The following is a 26,720-nucleotide window of genomic DNA, read 5'->3' on the forward strand; positions in this document are numbered from 1 at the left end:
ATTTTTACATTTAAAAAAAGTATAGGAGAACAGTTTGCAAACAAAAAAAAAAATGTTTAAAAACAAAAAAACAAAACAATAGAGTACTTTCCCCTTAAAGAGAATCTGTATTGTTAAAATCGCACAAAAGTAAACATACCAGTGCGTTGGGGGACATCTCCTATTACCCTCTGTCACAATTTCGCCGCTCCCCGCCGCATTAAAAGTGGTTAAAAACAGTTTTAAGAAGTTTGTTTATAAACAAACAAAATGGCCACCAAAACCGGAAGTAGGTTGATGTACAGTATGTCCACACATAGAAAATACATCCATACATAAGCAGGCTGTATACACGCTTCCTTTTGAATCTCAAGAGATCATTTGTGTGTTTCTTTCCCCCTGCATCTTTCATGCACTGAAGTTTCAGGCTGCTTGTTTCTTCCTGCAAACAGCTTTGCCCTTGTCTGTAATTCTTCAGTATGTGAAAGCCCAGCCAGCTCAGAGGACGATTTATCCAGCTCAGGGCCGGCTTTAGGGGGGGGCGAGAGGGGGCAGAGCCCCCTCAAACAGACTCACTGCCCCCTCAAATCAGAGCCGCTCTCGCTATGCCGCTGGCTGCTTCCTGGTCCGTGGTGTGGAGCGCAGAGCGGTCATGTGATCAGTCACATGACCGCTTCTCCCTCGGACGGCTCTCCGAGACGAGCCTCTGGCTCTCTGCTGTGACGCAGGCAGTGGCGACCGTAAGAGCCACCCCGCATAGAGGAGGAGTCGATTCTCTCCAGGCCCGCCATCAGGGGGGGACATCCCCGCCGCGGCCCTGGCGGGTGTCGCCCGGCCGCCGCTCAACCCCCCCTGGCCGGTCGGGTCGCCGCTGATCTTGAGGTCTGACGCTGCTGGCAAGGTAGGGGAAGCAGCGGCGGCGGCTGGGGGGGGGGCCTCCCTGTCACTCACTCACTAGCTAAAGGGGCTCCCTGTCACTCACTCACTAGCTAAAGGGGCTCCCTGTCACTCACTCACTAGCTAAAGGGCCTCCCTGTCACTCACTCACTAGCTAAAGGGCCTCCCTGTCACTCACTCACTAGCTAAAGGGGCTCCCTGTCACTCACTAGCTAAAGGGGCTCCCTGTCACTCACTCACTAGCTATAGGGGCTCCCTGTCACTCACTCACTAGCTAAAGGGGCTCCCTGTCACTCACTCACTCCCTAAAGGGCCTCCCTGTCACTCACTCACTAGCTAAAGGGGCTCCCTGTCACTCACTCACTAGCTAAAGGGGCTCCCTGTCACTCACTCACTAGCTAAAGGGGCTCCCTGTCACTCACTAGCTAAAGGGGCTCCCTGTCACTCACTCACTAGCTATAGGGGCTCCCTGTCACTCACTCACTAGCTAAAGGGGCTCCCTGTCACTCACTCACTCCCTAAAGGGCCTCCCTGTCACTCACTCACTAGCTAAAGGGGCTCCCTGTCACTCACTCACTCCCTAAAGGGCCTCCCTGTCACTCACTCACTAGCTAAAGGGGCTCCCTGTCACTCACTCACTAGCTAAAGGGGCTCCCTGTCACTCACTCACTAGCTAAAGGGGCTCCCTGTCACTCACTAGCTAAAGGGGCTCCCTGTCACTCACTCACTAGCTATAGGGGCTCCCTGTCACTCACTCATTAGCTAAAGGGGCTCCCTGTCACTCACTCACTCCCTAAAGGGCCTCCCTGTCACTCACTCACTAGCTAAAGGGGCTCCCTGTCACTCACTCACTCCCTAAAGGGCCTCCCTGTCACTCACTAGCTAAAGGGCCTCCCTGTCACTCACTAGCTAAAGGGCCTCCCTGTCACTCACTAGCTAAAGGGGCTCCCTGTCACTCACTCACTCCCTAAAGGGGCTCCCTGTCACTCACTCACTCCCTAAAGGGACTCCCTGTCACTCACTCACTACCTAAAGGGGCTCCCTGTCACTCACTCACTACCTAAAAGGGCTCCATGTCACTCACTACCTAACCTGGGGGTCCCTGTCAGAATCCAGGTGAGAGGTGTCTACCATAATAAGGGGTCATTCTGCCTATTTATGTGAAATGCTGTCTATTTATGTGCCTCATGACTGCTGAATTTGTCTTGTTGGGGGCCTCATGATTTGTTGGAGGCCTCATGGTTTGTTGGGGGCCTCATGATTGCTGAATTTGTCTTGTTGGGGGCCTCATGATTGCTGAATTTGTCTTGTTGGGGGCCTCATGATTGCTGAATTTGTCTTGTTGGGGGCCTCATGGTTTGTTGGGGGCCTCATGATTGCTGAATTTGTCTTGTTGGGGGTCACATGATTGCTAACTGCGAGACTATGGGAAAAGCTGAATCATTACCATATGAGACAATAGCATTAAACCTACTTTTTTAGCTTTTTTAAACAGAAAATAAAACTGGGAGGTTCTAAAAAAATGATGGAGCACTTCCTCCTTCCGGCTTGAAGGAGGAAGTGCTCGATATCGAGGCTTGCAACGCGTCCATTCGGACACTTGTACCTCGTTGAAATGCTGGGCGGAGAGCGGCGTTCTGGGTAACTAACCCCACTGCATCTAGCCGCTCAGCTGTGGCAATTAGAGCTAACTTGAATCACGAGTATCCACCGTGGTTATTCGTGATTAATTTGTTAGCATTTGAAGAAAATTATTTCTGTGTTACACCTGAGAACATTTTTTTGATAATCTGCAGTGCGCAGAACTGTATTTGTGGTAGAAAAAAACACGCAATATCAGCATATTAGCATTTGACGAAAAATATTTCTGTGTTACACCTGAGAACATTTTTTTCGATAATCTGCAGTGCGCAGAGCTGTATTTGTGCTAAAAAGAGCAGAGCTCAAACTTCCCTGGCAGACCTTTAAAGGACTTCCGAGGCCAAAAAGAAGAAAATGACACTATACCTTTTTATTATCAGAATCCATGGAGGACGTCCAGCGCGTCCTCCGCACCGAAAAGGGCTGCAATGACGGCGGAACGGTGCGGAGGACGCGCTGGACGTCCTCCGTGGATTCAGATATTAAAAAGGTATAGTGTCATTTTCTTGTTTTTGGCCTCGGAAGTCCTTTAACACCACTGTAAGGTCATGACATGTTTATTTGGCCCCACCCATGACCACGCCCACAGTCTGCTGCATGACCACGCCCATTTTTTGGCGCGCGGCGCTGGGTTTTTGTATGCCCCCTGCACATTTCTGTCTGCCCCCTCATATGTGCCTGTCTAGAACCGGCCCTGATCCAGCTTGTAAAAGATAAGAGAGAAGCTGCTCTAATCCTAAATAACACACAGGCAGTGTGCATAGAGGAGCCTGGAAGGGGGAGTTCATAGCAGAACCACAACACTGAAGAACTTGGCAGCCTTCCAGACACAGGCTGACAAGTCTGACAGGGGAAAGATACATTGATTTATTACAGAGACAGTGATAGTATAAAGTGCTGCAGTAAGCCAGAACACATTAGAATAGCTTTTTGAACTTGTAGGATGATAAAAAACAGGATGCAATTTTTGTTACGGAGTCTCTTTAAATGGGCTCTATTCACAAAACTTCTCATGAATGACGTATTTCTCACCTGATTGATAAAAAATAACCCTTCAACACATTTACAAACAAAATAATCACTTAAAGCAAGTTGTTCCTGATTAACTTCATTTCAATATTACTTTTCTTACCTTAATTATATTATATTTTTGCTCTTTGGGAGCTTAAAAAAAAAAACAGAGGAAAAAGCTTTGTAAATCATGCCAAATTTGGAAGCAAATGCAACAGGAAAATCTATGTTGCAATACGATCCTTTCCCTCCTACATCTTTCAAAGTTGCATGCTGGGTTTACTGCAGTTCATCCTTAGGACAATGGTCCTGATGAGGTCATCATGATGAAACTAACTGCCTGGATGTACAGATCACAGAGGAGTCATCACATGACACACAGACTGCCTGTGTTAAGGTCATAGATGACAGTTCCTTTCCCTGAACGAACCTGATGCATTTTGCAAGTCTCAGGACAGCATGCTGAAATTGGCGAGATAACCAGCCTTATCTAGCTGAAAGTCTACATGGAGAACAGAAACAACTTCTGTTAATCAGTAACAAGCCGACATATTTACTATGGGTACAATGTTGAAAGCTTTGCTTTATTATTATTTTTATTTACTACTTTTATTAATACGGTAATTACAACTATTTTTATGAATCATTACAGCTAAAGTTTTTATGAGCGTAATCATAGCCATAGTGATATACTCATTTAAAGAGAACTTCAATTAAATATTAAATGCACAGTCAAGGAACAGTGTTATTACAAATGTGGAATAACCTCACACTGCCGTAAACGCGAAATAAAGGCGCCAGGATATATATCGTGAATGGATGGAATGTGGTGTAAGGGATGGATTGGGGAGGTGGGGGAAGGGTGATAAGGTTGGGCAGCACGGTGGCATAGAGGTTAGCACTCTTGCCTTGCAGCGCTGGGTCCCTGGTTCGAATCCCAGCCAGGTCAACATCTGCAAGGAGTTTGTATGTTTCCCCCCGTGCCTGCGTGGGTTTCCTCCGGGCACTCCGGTTTCCTCCCACGTTCCAAAAACGTACAGATAAGTTAATAGGCTTCCCCCTAAATTGGCCCTGGACTACAATACATACACTACACAATACATACATATGACTATGGTAGGGACTAGATTGTGAGCCCCATTGAGGGACAGTTAGTGACAAGACAATATACTCTGTACAGCGCTGCGTAATATGTCGGCGCTATATAAATACTTATGCCACACCCACAGAGAAACTGCATCTGGTCACGTGATCAAAATTTCATGACAAGATATTTAGTTTTAGAAGCTTCACGTTACACACACACACACACACACACACACACACACACACACACACACACACACACACACACACACACACACACACACACACACACACACACACACACACACACACACACGAAGACTCTTACCGTTACTCATGCTCCTGAATGGTCTGTCTACTTCTGTCCTCCTCATAGCTTCCTCTTTTTCTGGTGTCACGAGGGGCTTTGAGACAAGGCGTCGACTCCGCAAAACTCGACAATCGTCTTCAGACATTGTCAATTCACTGGTCTACAAAAACAGACAGGAAAACATTGAGACATTTTACAGAATTTTAAAGGTTTTGCTGCTTTTACTTGCTGCTTTGCTAAAACAACAAACTGGTATAAATTTTAGTCTACGAGGGTCACCAAGTAAAGGCAGTTTTCACAATTAAAGAACGTTATTTTAGAAACACTATAGTCTGATTATTTCCAGGGCTGTGGAGTCGGAGCAATTTTTGGGTACCTGGAGTCGGGAAAAAAAAAAAAAAAATGCACCGACTCAGACTCTTAATGAATTTAAACTGTAATTAAAATAGAAAATATGATAACATTTTCTATTGCTCAGATAATAATCATAAATAATGTATATACTGTATACAGTAATAGCTGTGTTCAGTCCACAAAAATGAAATAAACCAATCAAAAAATAGTTACTTGTGCTGCTTCAATAAAGCAGTCCCCGTATTTTTAAAGTCAGATATACATATCTGATTGTGACGGTATATATGATGTGTACACAGGAATCTCTTATATATACTAAATAACATCAATGCTGTAAGAATAAAGCCTGAAGAATAAGGCCTCGTTCAGACTATACGCGCTGCCGTGCGCATTTTGGCAGCGCGTATAGTGTGCGACACGCAAGAACGGTAGATGGGCATAGACAGCCCTTCTACCGTTCCCATCATATGCGCTGCGTGGCCGCGCGATTGCGCTATCACGTACTGCACGCATTTTTGTGAATCGCAGCGCAGATCCCATTCATTGTAATGAATGGGATCTGCAGCGCAGCGGAGCGCAGATGGCGTGCGATTGGACGCGTTGCGTTCCGATCGCACAGCCATCTGCGCTAAATGATGTGAACGAGGCCTTAAGCCTGATGAACTGTGTCACTAATAGAGATTGACAATGAGATGGAAATAATTCTGCGTTGATGCTGGTTTATGCAAATGTATGCACTCCCTTTGCTCATGAAGTCAAATAATTTGATATGTTAAAATTTGGTTTGATGACTACGAATTAAAAGGGTACCTGAGACAGATGAAAAGAAAAGTTTTATATGTACCTGGGGCTTCCTCCAGCCCCCTTCAGGCTAATCAGTCCCTCGCTGTCCTCTTCCACCACCTGGATCTTCTGCTATGAGTCCCGGTAAGTCAGCCAGTCAGCGCAGTCCGGCCGCGTGCCGCTTCCACAGCCAGAAGCATTCTGCATCTGCGCAATAGTGCTGTGCAGGCGTAGTACATTCCTGGCGGCAGAGTGGCTGGCTCAAGTGCCTGGACCCATAACAGAAGATCCAGGTGGCGGAGGAGGACGACAGCAAGGGACTGATTAGCCTGAAGGGGGCTGGAGGTAGCCCCAGGTATGTATAAAACTTTCATCTGGCTCAAGTTTACAGTATTTTTCGGACTATAAGACGCTCCGGACTATAAGACGCACCTAGGTTTAGAGGACAAAAACCAGGCAAAAAAAAAAAAATACTAAACCTGGTGCGTCCATAGTGCAGGGACGTCTTAGGGACCCCTCCAATTAGGTTTCCCTTGTGCCTCATGTGTCCTCCTCTGCCCCCTTGTCCTCTATTGTCCCCCCTGTCATCTTCTGTCCCCCTGGGTCCCCGTGTGTGGTGTCCCATCCCTGTGTGCAGTGTCCCCTATGCCCTATCCCTGTGTGCAGTGTCCCCCTGTCTCCCAGTCCCTGTGTACGGTGTCCCATCCAAGTGTGCAGTGTCATTTATGTGTGCAGTGTCCCATCCATGTGTGCAGTGTCCCCCCTATGCCCTATCCTTGTGTGCGGTGCCCCTGTGTCCCACCAATGTGTACTGTGTCTCATCCATGTGTGCAGTGTCCTCCATGCCTCAGTCCCTGTTTGCGGTGTCCCCCTGCGTCCCATCAATGTGCGTGGTGTCCCCGTGTCCCATCAATGTGTGTGGTGTCCCCCTGCATCACATGCCTGTGTGTGGTGTCTCCCTGTGTCCTGTCCCTGTGTACTGTGTCCCCATCCTTGCATTTAGTGTCCCCCTGTGTTCTGTATACTATAGCTTCTCCCCCCATTCCTCAGGCTAATAAGAAAGCAGCCCTCGACCAATCAGGTGGGGGGCGCTGCCCCAGACTGCCAGTTACAAAGCTTACTGCTTCTGATGGCTTTTAACAGCACCCAAGGTGCTGTTGAGGGTGAGATCAATGGCTTTGTCTGCTATTATGCAGAGACTGACCTGCTTGCTTCTCTCCAACTTGACGCTTGTACTGCAGACATCTGCAGTCATTCGCCATCTGCCTCTACCCACCACGTGCAGCCCAGAGACAGCGTGGCAGTGCTTAGCGGCAGGATACACGCTAAATCCGCACGGGAAAACCGTGCTGTCACAGCCCAATGCAAGCGCCGGGTGAAGCTCTGCCCACATTGTACCGTGATTGGCCCGAATGATCCCGCCCGCGGGACTACCGGGCCCTGTAAAAAGAAGAAGCAGGAGAAGTGAGCGCTGCGATTGGCGGTCTGGGGCAGCGCCCCCCGCCTGATTGGTCGCTGGCCACTTCCATCATTGGAGCTGCTCGCTGCGGATTGAGGAGTCGGGGAAAACATGGTATGCTGGACACGGGGGACAGCAAACTTAGGGATGGCGACATCAGATGCGGGGACAGTGGACACAGGGACATCATATGCGGGGACACGGGGACATCAGATGCGAGGACACCGGACACAGGGTGACATCAGATGCGGGGAAACCGGGGACATCAGATGCGGGGACTCCGGACACGGGGACATCAGATTGGGGACACCGGACACGGGGACATCAGATGCAGGCACATAAGACGCAAGCACAGGGAAACGGGGCAATTTACACAGGGGGACATCGGACATAGGGACACTGCACACATGGAAGGAACACTGCACACATGGGTGGGAAACCACGCACAGGGATGGTGGTCACTGTCAGACACAGGGGGACAGAGAAAAAAAACATAGGCGCTGGTGGTACATTCGGACTATAAGACGCACTGACTTTCTCCCCCCACTTTTGGGGGAGAAAAAGTGTGTCTTATAGTCTGAAAAATAAGTTACACAGTAGTACTGTACTCTACATATGCACTCCCCACAGAGCTGCAGGGAATCCACTGAGAATGTTGTGCACATTGAACACAGAGGTGTTGTCTATCGCCCATAAACTTGGTTCAGATTGTTCCTGAAGAATGTGTAATGGAGGAAGAATCCCCTACACATCACTCTTACATGTATCCACAGTTACATTGCCTAGGGCAGGCATGGGCAAACTTGGCCCTCCAGCTGTTAAGGAACTACAAGTCCCACAATGCATTGCAGGAGTCTTACAGCCACAGTCATGACTCATAAAGGCAAATGCATTGTGGGACTTGTAGTTCCTTAACAGCTGGAGGGCCAAGTTTGCCTGGCCTATGTTCAGATTGTGCATGAAGAATGTGTAATGGAGGAAGAATCTCCTTATTCCCCTGCAGAGTACCTGCACATCATTCTTACATGCACCCACAGTTACATTGCCTAGGGCCTGATAGCTGTTCTGTGCTCCTGTCTGTACCTTCTACAAGTACTCTTGCCAAGGACTCGTTTTAGCGTATGACTAAGTATTAGAGGCAGAAGATTTTTATCTCTCTCAATGTGTGTGTGTGTGTGTGTGTGTGTGTGTGTGTGTGGTGTGGTGTGGTGTGGTGTGGTGTGGTGTGGTGTGGTGTGGTGTGGTGTGGTGTGGTGTGGTGTGGTGTGGTGTGGTGTGGTGTGGTGTGGTGTGGTGTGGTGTGGTGTGGTGTGGTGTGGTGTGGTGTGTGTGTGTGTGTGTGTGGGTGGTGTGTGTGGGTGGTGTGTGTGTGTGTGTTTTACTGCAGGGAAGTTCACAGGGTCATTAGCTCTGCTTTGTTTCATAGTTTAAAATGCAGAGTGTAGTTTGTAACATATCTTAGCTGCAGAAGCCTCACACGCCTCACCTGCGAGTTGGAGGGTTCAGGATATGGAGCACAGGTCTAGGCTGAGAAGACAACCTGCAACCTTGCAAAATGCAAGTTAAATTACACAAATCATACCTTTAAAAGAAAACCATCATTGCTTTCTGGATGTCCCTCATATTAAAAAAAAAAAAAAAAAAAAAGTAAAATATCTACACGATACGATTCTTTGTACGATTCGATTAAGATTCTATTTACGATCCGATTAAATCCGACATGTCCAGTCAGGATTCGATTCAATTAAATTCGATTTGCCATTGTTTTGGACATGTCGGATTTAACCGGATCGTAAATAGAATTGTAATCGAATCGTACAAAGAATCGTATCGTGTAGATTGGGCTTAGTTTTATTGACATCTCAATGTATGAAAGAAGGACGATCATAATATTCCACCAGAGTAAGGCAGCCAGACTACATGGCAAGGCAGATAATGGTTTGTACACCTGCTCAATACAGGATGTCATTGCACCTTATTCTGAGCAAACAGGGTTAAATAAATCCTGGCAGGCAGCCTCACTGGGCAGCGCCACAGATTTGGATCTGCAAATACCTCTCCGCTGGCTGGAAAGCAGCCACCATCTCAGGTTTACATTTCACGCTGGCAACAAATCTTTCCACCCAGAGGATATAGGATACTGAGATTATTCCAAATTACTGGAAATCCTCCAACAGGGATTACGGAAAAACACCGGGCTAATTCAACTCCACCTTAAAACTATGCTAAAAATTCATAATGTAAAATTAATAGATCAACCAACAGTGTTATTATGATGCACTGGTTATCTGAGCACCCTTAAAGGGACTCTGAGCACCTCTCAAGCCTTTAAGGCAGACGACTTCCAACTAAGTCATGCTATGACCCCTCTGGAGGAGCCTCTTGCAATGGCCATGCGTGTCACTTCCTCTTCCTGCTTCATTCAGTGATGTACTTCTCTAACAGAGAAGACAGGGGTGACCCAAAAGTTATAACATAGCCAAGATGGCAGCAGCGATTTTTACATTGAAATCAAACAAATCTATTTGGTTTAGAACCACGATTCAGGCATCAAATGAAAGAAGAAAGCACAAGCTACAGAAAGGTATGCATCTTTAAGTGGTTTGCAGTACTGGTCGGAATCTCTTTAAAGGGACTCCGAGCACCTCTCATGGGTCCTTTAAAGGGAAACTGAAGTGAAAGGAATATGGAGGCTGCCATATTTATTTCCTTTTAAACAATACCAGTTGCCTGGCAGCCCTGCTGATCTATTTGGCTTTTGTTTTTGTTGCCAAAAATTGTGCTGAAAATTGCATCGTGGGTATGGGCCTTTAGAGGCAGAGGATCAGCAGTGCTTCCAGGCAACTGGTATTGCTTAACCTGCTGAGCGGTCTGGACGAGCTCAGCTCGTCCAACACCGCCAGAGGCTGCCGCTCAGGCCCTGCTGGGCCGAATTTTCGTCAAATAAAAAGCAGCACACGCAGCCGGCATTTTGCCAGCCGCGTGTGCTGCCTGATCGCCGCCGCTCTGCGGCGATCCGCCGAAAGAGGGTCCCCCAGCCGCCTGAGCCCAGCGTAGCCGGAACAAAAAGTTCCGGCCAGCGCTAAGGGCTGGATCGGAGGCGGCTGACGTCAGGACGTCGGCTGACGTCGATGACGTCACTCCGCTCGTCGCTATGGCGACGATGTAAGCAAAACAAGGAAGGCCGCTCATTGCGGCCTTCCTTGTTTATTCTGGGCGCCGGAGGCGATCGGAAGAACGCCTCCGGAGCGCCCTCTAGTGGGCTTTCATGCAGCCAACTGAAAGTTGGCTGCATGAAATAGTTTTTTTTTAATTTAAAAAAAACCCTCCCGCAGCCACCCTGGCGATTTAATCAGAACGCCAGGGTGGTTAAAGTACATCCGTGGTGAAAAATAACTAATGAGATAAACAATTGTATCAATCCTCCTAAAAATGTCGCTTTTAGATATACAGTTTTATTTTACATTTAAATCTACTTTTTACTGTTTCATGGCCTCTTCTCAATGACACATTTATTGAAGTATGCCAGAGCTAAAAATCTGAGAACCATTGACTCTTTTTCTCGCTTTCCTACTCTTAGACGCTATTTACTGCCAGGAAAGTGTTATATGGCTGCAATTCTTTATCAGTGAGGCATACCTTATAGTCCAACCCAGTCCTGACCCGGACAGAAAAATCACTTGCCTACTTGATTTTTAACTCTTTCAGTCAGAAAATAAATAAAGGAACCGAGCATAGTGATTTGTGTGCTTGGCACTGTACATACACATGTCTATCATTATGTCTCCTCATGTGTCCTTTAAGAGGAAATAAATAAGACAGCCTCCATATCCCTCTTGCTTTAGTTGTACTTGAGTCCTTTTACTGTACAGATAGTTCCCTACTTACAAACTACTCAAGTTGCAACGCTTAAAGAGACTCCGTAACAAAAATTGCATCCTGTTTTTTATCATCCTACAAGTTCAAAAAGCTATTGTAATGTGTTCTGGCTAACTGCAGCACTTTATACTATCACTGTCTCTGTAATAAATCAATGTATCTTTCCCCTGTCAGACTTGTCGGCCTGTGTCTGGAAGGCTGCCAAGTTCTTCAGTGTTGTTCTGCTATGAACACCCCCTTCCAGGCCCCTCTATGCACACTGCCTGTGTGTTATTTAGGATTAGAGCAGCTTTTCTCTTATCTTTTACAAGCTGGATAAATCGTCCTCTGAGCTGGCTGGGCTTTCACATACTGAAGAATTACAGACAAGGGCAAAGCTGTTTGCAGGAAGAAACAAGCAGCCTGAAACTTCAGTGCATGAGAACAGGGGGAAAGAAACACACGAATGATCTCTTGAGATTCAAAAGGAAGGCTGTATACAGCCTGCTTGTGTATGGATGTATTTTCTATGTGTGGACATACTGTACATCAACCTACTTCCTGTTTTGGTGGCCATTTTGTTTGTTTATAAACAAACTGTTTAAAACTGTTTTTAACCACTTTTAATGCGGTGAGGAGCGGCGAAATTGTGTCAGAGGGTAATAGGAGATGTCCCCTAACGCACTGGTATGTTTACTTTTGTGCGATTTTAACAATACAGATTCTCTTTAAGAGATGTCCAACGTTTCAGAGATCTCTATGTACAAATCAAACCGGGTTTTGTGTTTTTTGCTACATATGTTTGTTGTTGAATGTTAAAGTACTGTATAGACAGTTATAAGAAGTTTAAAACACGCTACAAGTACATTGAAAACAGTTCAACTTTACACTATATGTCCAAAAGTAAAATCATTTATCCACTTTTCACTAGGTTTACCAAAGGACGCAACTTACAAACTCCCAGAATGAAACGTGTTGGTCAGTAGGGGACCACCTGTATAGTGTTTACATGCGTTGCCCACTTTCCAGCAATCAGTGTGGTTATACGACACCAGGAATGAGCGTAGCAGCTTTAGTTACACATCTGTGATCTTATATTTTTTTTTTTTTTTTTTTTTTTTTTTGCAAATAATTCTGGGCACACCCTCAACACTACTACTACTGTCTATGGCTGTGCAATATTGTTACACATCTGATGTCTTTTCTGCACATCATGACTCATATTGCTCCTCTGTATTCCTTTCTGTGTCACTGATGTGCAGCGCTATAGAAGTAATAACTTCACACGCGGCTGCAGGAAGTGGTGTGAGACGATAGTAGAGAGAAGGGAAAGGGATGCCACATTACAGCACTTGGTGCTGCCAGAACAATCCCTACAAGGAAACACAAAATAGCAGTGAGCGAGCAGCGAGTTTTAAAGCTACTGCCACCATCGATGCAATATTGATTGTAGAATTTTGCCAAATCTATGAACCGTGAACAGTAAATATAATTTGAGTGGACACTTTATGTGATCCCTTATATTACAAAGAAGTGGTAAAAATGCACATGCAAGATAGTGAGCCCCTTGAGGCCTGTTTTACACCTGTGTGATGCGGTGCGCACACGGCAGAAATGAGCAGGGCTGTGGAGTCAGTCGAGGAGTCTGAGTCAGGGCAATTTTGGGCACCAGGAGTCAGAGTTGGAGTCGTTGATTTCATAAACTGAGTCGTCGGATGATTTTTGTAAAAAATCCACAGCCCTGTTAAGTATTAGACTAAGGAGTCGGAGTCATTTTGGGTACCTGGAGTCGAAGTTGTGGTTTCATAAACTGAGGAGAAAGATTTTTGTACCGACTCAACAGAACTGGAAATGAGGCTTCATATGACCCAGTCGCCGCATAGGCCCGCCACCGACTAGTGACGCACTCCCTGCTGGGCAGGAAGTACATCATTGGGATTCCCGTCGGTACGCACATTCGCGCCACATCACACTTCGCTCCCATCGTGCACACTGCCTGCATGGCCCTTGCATTACTGCATGATCCATGCGGCAGGCACGGATCACTCGGTAATGCGCTGCAGACTTTGCGGTGGGAATTCAACACTTCTGTGGCATCATGTGAACTGTGCAAGTCCATAGACTTGCATGGCCCTTGCGGTGGGGAAGCGTACCACTGTGAGACGCAGTCTGCAAGGGACCTAAAACTAAAGCATTGTCTGGAGCTGGACTTTAATATTAATAACACCACACACCTGATAGTCAAAGATTTGCTGCGATAAAAAGTCCCAGAGAAACAGCACCTCTGAGGAAGTAACAAAAAATAAGTAAATAAAAAAAAGTCTCTATGAAGAAGACCATTGTAATGCTACCATTCAATACAAATCATTAAATTTCCCTTCAGATCGACGGGTCAAACCAATAATTTGACATGTCCGATCTGCTCCCAAATTATAACAGGATCGATTTTGTGCAGTAGTGATCTAAAATCGATCCAGTTATCGACCGGGAGCAGATCAGACATGTTGGAATTTATTGGTTTGCCCTGTCAATCTGATCGGAGATTGAATGTTGTGTTGCTAGCATTATATGTTGCAAGTTAAGAAAATATAAACAGCTCAGGAAAACAATATGCAAACAAGCAATGCTGGATAATCATGTGACTATGAGCAATGGGTGCAGCTCACAGGTATAGCAGTCAATGCAGAAGATATACAGGTGGAAGAAAGCGATATCTTGTATGTCTTATCATAAGGCACGTGATAAGTAATAACACAGCAGAGACTATACATCCTCCTCCATTACCTGCTAGAGATATACAACTATAATCTGGGGAGATGTGTGGGAGCTATCTCAGTCCCAGCCTTAAAATGATATCTGTCAGATAGACAACTACAAAGATAGTCAGCAGTGTGTCAGACGGACCCAGCTTCAGTGACAAGAAGGTATCAGTGTGATAACTGCCCAGCAACCGCTATCATCTGATCACTTTCCAAGGTTTACAATAAACCATAAACTGCCAGTGGATAACAAGTGGTGTGACTGGGTTGTGATCAACGCAGGCTGAAGTCAGTAAGAGAAGGACCAATCCGTTACCAGGAACTGTCTCCTGACATCACGAGTTACAATCAGGAACAGTGCGGATTGGTCTCCTCCATGCTGACAGGCAGCGATTGGTCCGGACACTGAAGACACATGGAAGGAAATGGAAGTCTCGTGAATGACAAATGATAAGGCATTATCTCTTCCCAACACTAAGTATCTAAACGTGTATGCAGGTAGTCCCGGGTTAACAAATGAGATAGAGACTGTAGGTTCGTTCTTAACCTAAATCGAAACACTGCCTTCTCTGCCCCCTCTACCTCTTCTATGCCTCCCTGTGCTTCCCTTGTCCCCCCACAGGGTCACCTCTGTCCCCATGTGCCCTCAGTATCACCTCTGTCCCCCCTGTGCATCGCAGCAAATTGTCATTTTACTAGTTTAAAGAAATTCTTTGTTTTTTAAAACTGATTTTCTCAAAAACTACGAAGTATTAAAAAAAAAAAAAAAAAATTAACCTGTTCCCACAGATTTAAAATTTCATACTGGGCAAGTCGTCAGCTGTAAGTCAGGGAATACCTATATATTAATTACTTTTATTATAATATTCAATATTTTGCTTTACTTCTAATTAGAAGATTTTGAATATTGTCTAAGTGCTTGAGAAGATCAGGCGGTTCGGGAGCCGCAATCGGAAGGCGTCTAATAGACGTCAGTGTTAAATTTCAGCACCCTGATGGTTATTTGGGTGCATAATGTCGCTATTAGCTAATCGGGTACAACCATTAAATACTACCGGTATGTAGTAGCCTTTCGGCTACAACTATCAGTTGTTTGGGTGCCGGAAGTTAGGTTTATGCATTAGGTGTGTGTGTGTGGTGGTGGGGGGTTAGGTACTCAGAACAGAGGGTCAAGGTTACAACAAGTGTCAGGTAGTGCATAGTAAAATAATAATTCACATTACCAATATTTTACTTTTAGCGGCACCACCAGGCACCCAAGCTGATGCGGCGGTGGCGCAATATGTACTCGGGCTTGAATGGGTTTCTTCCCTCTGATAAGTTTGATAAACTTCAGCAGTAATCTATCCAGGCTTCATAAACTACCAGCTACAGAACACAGCAGGGTCTGGTTATCAGGCACGAAGTCTGGAGAACTGGCTCTTGTAGAAACTTGTTTATTGCAGTACTACAGTAGTAAAGTGTCTCTCTCTTCTACGGACAAAGCATTACCAGGCAGAGGGGCCCAATAAAGCCCTTACTGCACAAGTGTTTTGGTGCGACCCTTCGTCATACAGCCTCCCACCATACAGCCATAAAACCAGGCATTTGCTTCTGCATTGGTGCACTGGCTGAGCAAAGTGACCAACAGCAAGGCAGTGCCAGGACAACCCAAGCGACACAACTGTATCCAACCACTCAACCAACGATTAAAGAAAACCTGAACTGAAAATTAAAAGTCAAAATAAAACATACACAAGTCATACTTACCTCCTGTGTAGTCTACTCTTCAATCTATTTTTGCTCTCCTGCGTCCTGTTTGTACACTGTGATCAATGGAATTCTCCGTCCTCCATTTTGAAAATAGCCATTTCCCTATAACAGCTTCCTTGTCAGCACACAGTTAAACTGTAACATCGCCCACTTGAGCCATATGGAAACATGGACACATCAGTTCTCCTCTCAACTGTAACTGACAGCAACTGATATATTTCAGTTCTGACAAAATGTTGTCAGAACTGGAAGGGATCATTGTCAGAAGAAAATGAGGAGCTTCTGAGAGGAACTGATGGCAAGGTAACTATGTAATGTTCATTTAAAGTTACCTCATGTGTTTATTTTAAATAATTTTACTCAGTACAGGTTCTCTTTAAGCCTGGTACACACATCCAATTTTGATTGACTAATTTTACCACTTCCATGTAGTATAAGAGCTTACATACACAATCTGTTCGTAGTACAGTATTCAAAGTCTGATGGCCCTCATACTACACAAGGTGGTAAAATTAGTCAATGATTAAATGTGTGTGTGCATCTTTATTCCAGAAGGAGTTGCAGTTCCAACAGGTGAAAAGGACCACTAAAGTAAAATAAATAAAAAAAAAAAAATAAAAAAAAAAAAAATACTTGGGGCTCCACTTTGATCTTAAACAGCGGCAAGCATTTTATTAAACCATCTGCACAGAGTTTGTATGTTCTCTCCATGTAAATCAGCCGTTAATCTCTGATTAACATTCTCCACAACCCATTTTAACTTGATTATGACTGTATTACGGCAGCTCTACACCGACTGGGGAAAAATGTGCAAGCAACTTCTCAATATACTTTCACTTCATTTTTTAAGAAACCGTTTTTCTTGTTGAAAGAGGAAGTACCACTTATTTTTATAAGCAGCAGAGTGAAGATTCCAGCCCATCAATTCTGTTCCTGAAATCAGAACCCGGGACTGCTCTATAAAAAGTGGGGGAAAGGCAACCAGTCACCACATTATTCCAGTTTTTACATTTCTATCCTAAACTATTAAAATCTCTCATATATAAGAAACTCTCTAGAATCTTCCCTTCCAACTTATGTTTTCATTGTGTCTCCCCAGATGCAGATACCGCACATTGCTGATGGTCCTTCCCAGTCATCCAGAACTTCTGGGATGCCATTTTTAACCAGATCTCAACTAATTTGAAAGTCCAAGTCCAGAAAGACACAGGGATGGCACTTTTCGTTAAAAAAAATGTGAATCTCAACAAACAGAATAAATTGGTTGCCTTATTCTGTGCGGCTAACAGTTACATTTTGGAAAGGCCCTCTACCCCCGAAATCCAGACGGCAACACGTGCAGTGTGAACGGGGCCTTAGGTCAACCCTCACATTCATGATTTGTTGCAGCTTGATGCCTCTTTTGTATTTATTTGCCTGTTTGTCACTTTTTGGTTACAGGGCTCCCGATAATAGCTGCACTGTTATACCCATTTATACCAGGGCTGTGGAGTCGGAGTCATGGAGTCGGGCAATTTTGGGTGCCTGGAGTCGGAGTCGGAAAAAAATGCACCGACTCCGACTCCTAATGAATTTGTAACTGTAATTAAAATAGAAGATATGATAAAATGTTCTATTTCTCAGATAATAGTCATTAAAAATAATGTGTATATATACACAGTAATAGCTGTGCTTAGTCCACAAAAATGAAATAAACCAATCAAAATGAGTTACGTGTGCTGCTTCAATAAAGCAGTCCCCGTATTTTTAAGGTCAGATATACATATCTGATTGCGACTGTATATATGATGTGTACACAGGAATCTCTTATATATACTAAATAACATCTATGCTGTAAGTATAAAGCCTGATGTGTAGCTGTGTCACTAATAGAGATGGTCAATGAGATGAAAATAATTCTGCACTGATGCTGATTTATGCAAATGTATGCACTCCCTTTGCTGATGAAATCAAATAATTTGATATGTTGTTAAAATTTGGTTTGGTGACTACAAATTAAAGGGTACCTGAGACGGATGAAAAGTAAAGCTTTATACATACCTGGGGCTTCCTCCAGCCCCCTTCAGGCCAATCAGTCCCTCGCTGTCCTCCACCATCTGGATCTTCTGCTATGAGTCCTGGTAATTCAGCCAGTCAGCGCAGTCCAGCCGCATGCCACTCCCACAGCCAGGAACATTCTGCACCTGCGCAATAGTGCTGCACAGGTGTAGTATGCTCCTGGCAGTGGAATGTGTGCATGCGCACTTCGCCCGACTGGCTCAAGTACCTGGACTCATAGCAGAAGATCCAGGTGGTGGAGGAGGACAACGAGGGACTGATTATCCTGAAGGCGGCTGGAGGAAGCCCCAGGTATGTATAAAACTTTAATTTCATCTGTCTCAGGTTTACTTTGTTACACAGTAGTACTATACTCTACATATGCACTCCCCACAGAGCTGCAGGGAATCCACTGAGAATGCTGTGCACATTGAACACAGAGGTGTTGTCTGTCACCCATAAACCTTGTTCAGATTGTGCATGAAGAATGTGTAATAGAGGAAGAATCTCCTCATTACCCTGTAGAGTACCTGCACATCATTCTTACATGCACCCACAGTTACATTGCCTAGGGCCTGATAGATGTTCTTTGTTCCGGTTTGTACCTTTTACAAGTACTCTTACCAAGGACTAGTTTTAGTCTAAAGGGAATAAATATATAGTAGTCTACATATCCTTCTCACTTCAGTTGTCTTGTAAAATTCCTAAGCGTTGGCAGTTAAGAGACGAATTTCATGTTACATACTTTTAATCAACAAAATTGTAATATGCAAATTAGAGGAGTCGGAGTCGAGGAGTCGGAGTCGGAGGAATCCAAAACTGAGGAGTCGGAGGAATCCTAAACTGAGGAGTCGGAGTCGTTGAATTTTTGGACCGACTCCACAGCCCTGATTTATACAGTATTTTCCTCTCCATGACTTTCACCTGTCAAACTGTGCATGTTAATAATTCCTCATATACGTTACTGTCCATTGCTCAACAAAATTCTCAAAAAAAAATTTAAACTCTTAGAAAAAAAAAGTTGCTTTATCAGACATGAACTCTTAATCCAGTGTCAGTATTTTTATTTTATTTTTCCCGCACCAATTCCTGTCCTATGATCAGAGCACTTGCCATTAGAATCTACACTAAGAAATCTGTGCGTTTATTTTAGTTTATTTTTTTTTCTACACTGCATTTGTAGTCCTCTGGCGAAAATTTGCATTAGTACTGCAGTGTTCTCCCCAGGCTCTTTTAGGCGGGTGCTCCACCTGGCTGTCATCGGCTCAGTTGCTCATACGCCTCCTATGCTGTAAGCAATTGCACAGAGGAGCACCAGCCCTGCATTCTCTGTCACGCCCTACCCGGCTACTTTTTCATGCCAACCGGCAGGAAAACAAATACTGTGGAGAACACTGGTACAATTTTAATGGAGTGGTTTCCAATGAATGCATTTTTTGTAATCTGTTACCATTCCGATTTTCACACCATGTATTGTTCCAGTGTTTGATGCAAAGGAAAAAAAAAAAAAAAAAAACAGTCAACATTGCTAATGAAGGGGAAAGTGAAGCATTCACACAGCAGGGGCACAGGGCTGTGCTCATACCTAATTCTGTTAAGTTCCCCAAGGGGGCAGTGCTGTGAGCTGCAGGATACCTGCTGATATTCTGGTGTCTCAACTTGTGCCTGTCCCCAGACACTACACCAGCCCTGGTCTGAGGGGAGATTCTGGGCAGCTGTAATCCCCCCCCCCCCTGCGTTTGCCTATGCGGTTTCCCATTTAACATGCTCCTTCCTGTTTCCTGTGTGGTCAGTGCTGTCACGTCGCTATGGGGATTTTTTTATACGCGTGCGTTTTCACAATTTCACATTAAAATTGCATGTCTGCAACCATACTCAAACTGCATGCAAGAAACTGTAAATGGGCCCTAAGGCTGAGGCACATGGAGCGTTCGGCTGGATTTATGTTAAAGCCAGATCAACTGGTGCACAGTAGATCCAGTACAATAGCTTTTCTGTAGGACTGAACCAGATTGGCTGATGTTTGCCCCACATGTGCAAAATATAATGATCCTAGAGCGCCCATAATCCTGCGTGTTTACTGCATATTGGATATACCTGACAAGACCTGGCATTGCCTACACCATAGCTGTTCTTACCCAATCATCATAACATGGCCCTTGTCAAACATGCTCTAATTCATACACTTGACCACCTTTCTGGTTTCCAAACTTATCACCCTGATTAGCTGTCTTGTATATCCCACCCTTCACAGCTTCTATTGTAACAAGATAATCAATTATATTTTCTACAGTGTATGCCAAATATTTCAATTACAGCATTTACAAAACAAATTCCGTTGAAAGAATTCTACAGGCAAAGTCACAGGAGGAAACCAGAACTGTACTGACTGAGCATCACAGGCAGCCACTGCTGAAAATCACACTTATCTGTCACAATGACACAGGAAGCTACACACTCCCACTGGAAGCCAGTCTGGTGATAAAAGTGCACAAAACAAAGGAGCTTTCCCACCATTCTGAAAGTTGCCTGTGAACCTGCAATGCAAAAAACCTAAAGCCCCCCTACACCACACAATTCTTTGTGTGATTCGATTACGATTCTATTTACGATCCGATTAAATCAGACATGTCTGCTCGGGATTCGATTCAATTGGATTTGCCATTGTTTTGCAAAGGCAAATCGAATACCGATCGGACATGTCAGATTTAAATCGGATCGTAATCGAATCGCACAAAGAATTGAATCGTGTAGAGGTGGCTTAACGGTCTACAAGAGGTCATTCTTTAAATTGTGGTCCCTCTGCAACACAAAGGAATCTCTAGGCAGGGAACACACTTGCTAGAATCACACAATTTTTTTCTAAGGACTGCAAAATGTGTAAGGCTGCACCTGCACCACATTGCAGTCAATGGCCCCGCTCAAAAAATGAAAGTTGTTAGAGATTGTTCTCATGTCACATTCACATCGCAGATCTTTATGCTTCTTCACACAATTATGATATATTCCGACACATGCGAAAAAAATTACAGACCGGATGTGAAAAATCGTAGGCCAGAAACACGATTGCAAGCAGGAAAGCACTGAAACGGAGACCCGGGAATTGTAGGGAAAAACACCCTTGCAAGTGTGTTCCCCGCCTTACAAAGTATTGTTTGTTCAACTGTGTTTGCCACAACTTCTGTATTTCACGATTAATGTCAAGGTTCTTGCTGTGGCTAGGGGTTTAAGTCTCTTTATCATAAAACTTCATTACTATTACTGCTGGACCTATGCTAGTCTTTCATATGGGTCATAATAGTGTGTCAGTGAATTACTCATCTGCCAAAATAGATTTTCTCATGGATAAAGGCTATAAACATGATAGATTAAGAACATGAAGGGTGCATTGAAAGCATACAGTTTCAACACAGTGGAAGGAGGACATATGCAGAATGCTCCCAGCCACAGAGCACAATCAGGATGCGTGCAGGCTGGGGAAAAGCATGCACAGCAACCTGAGGGCCAGTGCACACCAAAAACCTCTAGCAGATCCACAAAACGCGAGGTTTTTGAAGCAGAATTTCAGAGCAATTCTAGGCATGTTTAGAGAGATTTTCTAAACATGCCTAGAGTTTTTTTGGAGCGTTTTTGTGTAGCAGATGTCATATTGTTACAGTAAAGCTGTTACTGAACACTTCTGTAACAAAAACGGTTGGAAAACCGCTCTGATCTAGCGTTTTTCAGAGCGGTTTTCCACTTTCCTATACTTTAACATTGAGGCAGAAATGCCTTAGAAATCTTAAAAAAAAAAATGCTGCAGTCCCCGAGTTTGCGTTTGGGGGAAAAAAAAAAAAACTAACCGCTCTGGTTTGCACCAGTCCATTGAAATACATTACCCAAGCAGTTTTCAAACCGCTAGCGTTTTTAAAAACGCTCCAGACCCGCTCTGGTGTGCACTAGCCCTGAGACTTCCCAGCTTTGAGGGGGGCGCTGTGACTGACTAGAGGGTCTTGGAAGGACAGAGCAGGCACAGGAGGATTGTGGGGCTTGCAAGAAGGCCCAGGTAAGTCAAACTGCTTTTTCTCCCGCTTAAAAGCACCCCTGAACAGAGTGTTGGTTTATATGCTTTTAACCACTTTACCCCCACGCGTACGCATTTCTCCGTCCCTTTTTCCATCCTTTCACCCCCAGGGACGGAGAAATGCATACTTTCCGCGCTCCCGCCGCTGCCCGCGCTTCCTACTCGCTCTAGCGCGCACTCCCGCTTGTAAACACGCCGCCGGCCGCTCGCCCGAAGATCAATGAACGGGAAAATCCATTCCCGTTCGTTGATCTAAGCCCCGCAATGATCCGCTGCTTATCCGATAAGCAGCGCAATCATTGTGTGAAAAAAAAAAAACGTTCTCAGCCTCCTAGTACTTCCTACAGGCGTCCTGGAAGGTTACTGTTGCCATCTTGTGGCCAAATAGTAAAACTACACCCTAAAGCATTTTTCACATACAAATGAGTTTTACACTAAAAATCTCCTCTCCTTACCTCCCACACTCCCCAATTTTTTTATTTTATTTTTTGTAATTAAAAAAAAAAAAAAAAAAAAAAAATTACAATGAAAAAAAAAAAAAAAACATAAATAGTTACCTTAGGGGCTGAACTTTTTAAATATTTATGTCAAGAGGGTATAACACTGTTACTTTATAAACTATGGGCTTGTAATTAGGGATGGACGCAAAACTGAAAAAAAAAAAAAAAAAAGCACCTTTATTTCAAATTAAAATATTGGCGCCAAACATTGTGATAGGGACATAATTTAAACGGTTTTATAACCGGGACAAAGGGCAAATACATTTCATGGGTTTTAATTACAGTAGCATGCATTATTTAAAAATTATAAGGCCAAAAACTGAAAAATAATAAATTTCCCACATTTTTTTCCTATTTTCCCATTAAAACACATTTAGAATAAAATAATTCTTGGCATAATGTCACACCTAAAGAAAGCCTAATTGGTGGCGAAAAAAACAAGATATAGTTCATTTCAGTGTGATAAGTAATAATAAAGTTCTAGACGAATGAATGGAAGGAGCGCTGAAAGGTGAAAATTGCTCTGGTGGTCAAGGGGTAAAACCCCTCAGTTGTGAAGTGGTTAATCATGTTTTATTTACAGTGCTGTGAAATGTCACAGCACCATCCTCACAGTCCAGTGCCCTCTGTGTTCCCGTTCTGCTGTAATAATTGACTGAATAGAATGTCGATTGTGGGCGGGTAGGAAGTGGCAGTTCTTGTCCTTAGTCCATCCCTGGGAACGCCCCTTTCACTCCCCATTTATCGTTGCGATACGGTGTCACTGCACAGTGCGCAGGTGAGCTGAAACATGATTAAAAGCATTTAAACCAACACTCTGTTCAGGGGTGCTTTCCCTTTAAGGTGCATAGACACATTCTGATTGACTAATTTTTACACTTTCACGTATTAAGAGAGCTTACCTACACAATCTGTTCACAGTATTCAAAACTCAGTTGACCCTTACGCTGCATGAAAGTAGTAAAATAGATAAATCACTGGCCAATCAAAATTGGATGTGAGAATGCACCCTTATCTACATCATGTGTTCTAAGTATTCAAAATCAGTTGACAAAGATTGGATGCATATATGTGCATTAATGCGCGTCCCTGTGATCTTGCCGCCGGAAGACTTCGGCGCAGGATACAGCCAATATATGGCTTACCCTGCTGCTGCACAAGTTCCCGGTAACGTTAATTACTATTCTCCCTCCAGGTCCATGTGGATAATGTGGAATGATGTAATTCGGCTTCCAGCTATTGCTGGCGGACAAATTACAGTGTTTTAAAAGTAACTTCAGCTCCGTCTTCTGACGGTACCGAAGTTACTCACTGAGCGCCGCTGTAGCTGTAATTCCTATTATGGTCTATGGTGGCGCCGACTGCACCCAAATCTCCTTGCCTTAATGCCTGGTAAAACAGCTTACAATTTCCTGTCAGGTTGAAGGGACGAATTGATCATTTCCGACAGGTTTGAACTGATTTTCAATCGATTTGGTGCAGAAGTGATAAAATATAAAAAAAAAAAAAAAAAAAAAAGGGAGGGGGAGAGGGGGAATCAGAAATCAGATCGTACCTGTTGGAAATTATTGATTTGACCCGTCTATCCGAGGGAAAATTGCAAAGTGCGTACCAGACATAATGAGACATTTTCTGCACTCAAAATCAGTTGACAAATTCTGATTGATTTTGAGGATTTGATCTATTCAAAGTGTAACAGAATAGTAAACTTCAATCCAATTTTATATAAATTATCATCTGCAAGGTGTAGTGCAAGAGAGCAAATCCAAGACAGATACAAATCTCATCAAAAATTGTACTGCTTTTGGTGATAAGATAAGGAGAGGTCCACAAAAGTGACAAAAGTGCATGGGTTAAAGGGAACCTTAACTGTTCTTCACAAAAAAAAAAAGGTTCACTTACCTTTGGCTTCCCCAAGCCCCCTGCAGCCATCCTGTACCCTCGCCGGTCCTCTACGATCCTCCAGAGAAGTGTGTACTCCAGGCTGATTTGCCTATTTGTAATCATTTAGAATAGATTTCCAAATTTTAAAAAAATGGAAATAGCTGTCCATTAACATCAACGGTGGAAATCATAATTTAATGTTATTACATTTTTTTTATTTCAATTTACAGCCAACTAAGCAGCTCCAAAACTGACTGACTATCTCAAATTGCACTTCTTTGTAAAAATGACAACAGTCAGTTTGGAGCACAGGTTGCTTCCAAACCAAACCTGCTAATCTACTTAATCTACTCCCTGCCACTTTTATTTTTCTTATCTTGTCCAAATGTACTTCTTGGATTGTCCTACTTAAAAGTGATGATCAGCATGAGTGCTACTTTATAGCTTGTCATTTTCAATGTGGACCAAACCAGCTAACTAGAAAATATCTATTCATCACTTTTGGTGCGGGTCACCTCTGTAAAAGATGGGGATCTACATCCAGTTTCAATCAAGGTGGGCCTCTATTTACTGGAAAACTGATTGACACTTCAATCCAAAATTCCTGACAACTGAAAAGAATTTTGAATCAACACTTTAGGAAATTATCGCATGTAATCAAAGCACCCAACACAACCTTGAGATGTTTTTAATATAAAAAGTTTGATACCTGATGAGAAGGATCCTCCAGAGCGCATCATGTGTACCCAGCATAAGGATCTAACTTTTTTTTTTTGTTTTTTTTAAATCACCTCAGGTTCAGATCACCGCAGATCACCCCATAAATATGGCAAGCTTAATGGGAACCTGAGACAAGGGGATTTAAAATAAACACACCCGGGGCTTCCTCCAGGCAGATCGCTCCATTGCCATCCTCCTGCGCCGCCTGGATCCTCCGCAATTCAGCCCAGAAAGTCCTTTTGTCTGGGGCGTACTGCGCATGCACGCTCCCATTGCCAGGAGCATTCTGCCGATATGCAGTGCTACTGGGCAGGCGCAGAACGCTCCCAATCACAGGAACACACATGGTCAGACTGCGCCAAATTAAGGACTTTCCGGGTCGATTTGTGGAGGATCCAGGCGGCACAGAAGGACAGCAAGGGAGCGATCAGGCTGGAGGAAGCCCCAGGTATGTATAATTTTTTTTAATCCCCCCTCTCAGGTGCACTTTAAAGTAGAAATCTACATGTAAACAAAACAGGGTCAGTCTGTATTCAGATCACTACAAACAGCTGAAATGAATGAACAGGACTTTTTCCATTTCATGTTGAGAACCAACAACTAGCTAGCTGACCTGGGCTTTGTCCAGCCCCGCAGGAAGTCTGAGCTACTGAAAAATAAGTGATGAAGGAATCATTTCACCTCCCACACACACAGCACATCCTGTCCTGCAGCAGCAACCTCAGATGACTAATTCCAAGTATAGATGAAGCATGTGTAGAGGGGGACAATGGCTGCTCGGAAGAACATGCTAGGGATTCCCATTCATTCCTGAGCTGTTAGCAGCGTCTGGCTGATAAGATTGGACAGGATACACACACACGTGGAGGGGATACCTGGCTCGTGCAGGCAGCAGAATCCGCTCCTGATGACGTGTGCTGCGGGTGTCTCTGGTCCAGTTCAGTGGCCGCTCTCCTCAGTCAGTTCTGATTCATCTCTTCCTGCTCAATTAAAGCCCCGCTGGTGACTCACGCCGCCACTCTCCACTCTCCTCCTCCGCTCTATGGTACGTGGCCAATGTGTCAGAAACGAGATGATGAGGCTTCCCTTGTTTTCCCCACTGCGCATGCGTACTGGGAGGACCATGGAGCCGCTACACTAAAGCATGCGCAGTGGGTGTTCTTTAGTGCTGTGTGAGATGAGCAGCTAGGTAGCTATGCATTGCTTTGTATTTTGAGAAATATGATGCTATATTTGGCGCTAAACCTTGGGCGAGAGTTGTCAGTTCTGTACATTCTGTACATACAGTATATATATTTTTTTTTTGTTTCATGAAAATTGTTTACTACTTACCAGTTGGCTTCCACAGTTCAAATGAGGTCACGTTCTGGGTGCTAAACCTGAAGCATCAAACATTAACTTTATGGTATCATTTTAGCAGTGGCATAGCAATAGGGGATGTAAAGGTTGTGACTACACAGGGGACCCTGGACCAGAGGGACCCTCCTTCAATCCATCTTATTAGCTTTGTATTGTTGCTATGCTTGTAATTAACACCTCCATGTGTATATTGAATAGTAGTAATCCTTAAAGTGAACCTGATATGAAATAAAAAGAAAAATTCATACATACCTGGAGCTTCCTCCAG

General features: G+C 44.2%; 1 protein-coding gene across 1 annotated transcript in view; it reads right to left on the minus strand.

Moving 5' to 3' along the window:
* The window catches only part of SOAT1 (sterol O-acyltransferase 1), a 94,409-nt gene extending 68,347 nt beyond the window's left edge, over window positions 1-26,062 (minus strand). The window contains exons 1-2 of the mRNA XM_068242583.1: window positions 25,969-26,062; window positions 4,943-5,084 (exon numbers count right to left, since the gene is read on the minus strand). Coding sequence (XP_068098684.1) covers window positions 4,943-5,069 — 127 coding nt within the window. The 5' untranslated portion in view covers window positions 5,070-5,084; window positions 25,969-26,062. The remainder of the gene's footprint in view (window positions 1-4,942; window positions 5,085-25,968) is intronic.
* Window positions 26,063-26,720: the final 658 nt, after the last annotated feature.

Source organism: Hyperolius riggenbachi, chromosome 6, assembly GCF_040937935.1.
Source record: "Hyperolius riggenbachi isolate aHypRig1 chromosome 6, aHypRig1.pri, whole genome shotgun sequence".
Classification (NCBI taxonomy): domain Eukaryota; kingdom Metazoa; phylum Chordata; class Amphibia; order Anura; family Hyperoliidae; genus Hyperolius; species Hyperolius riggenbachi.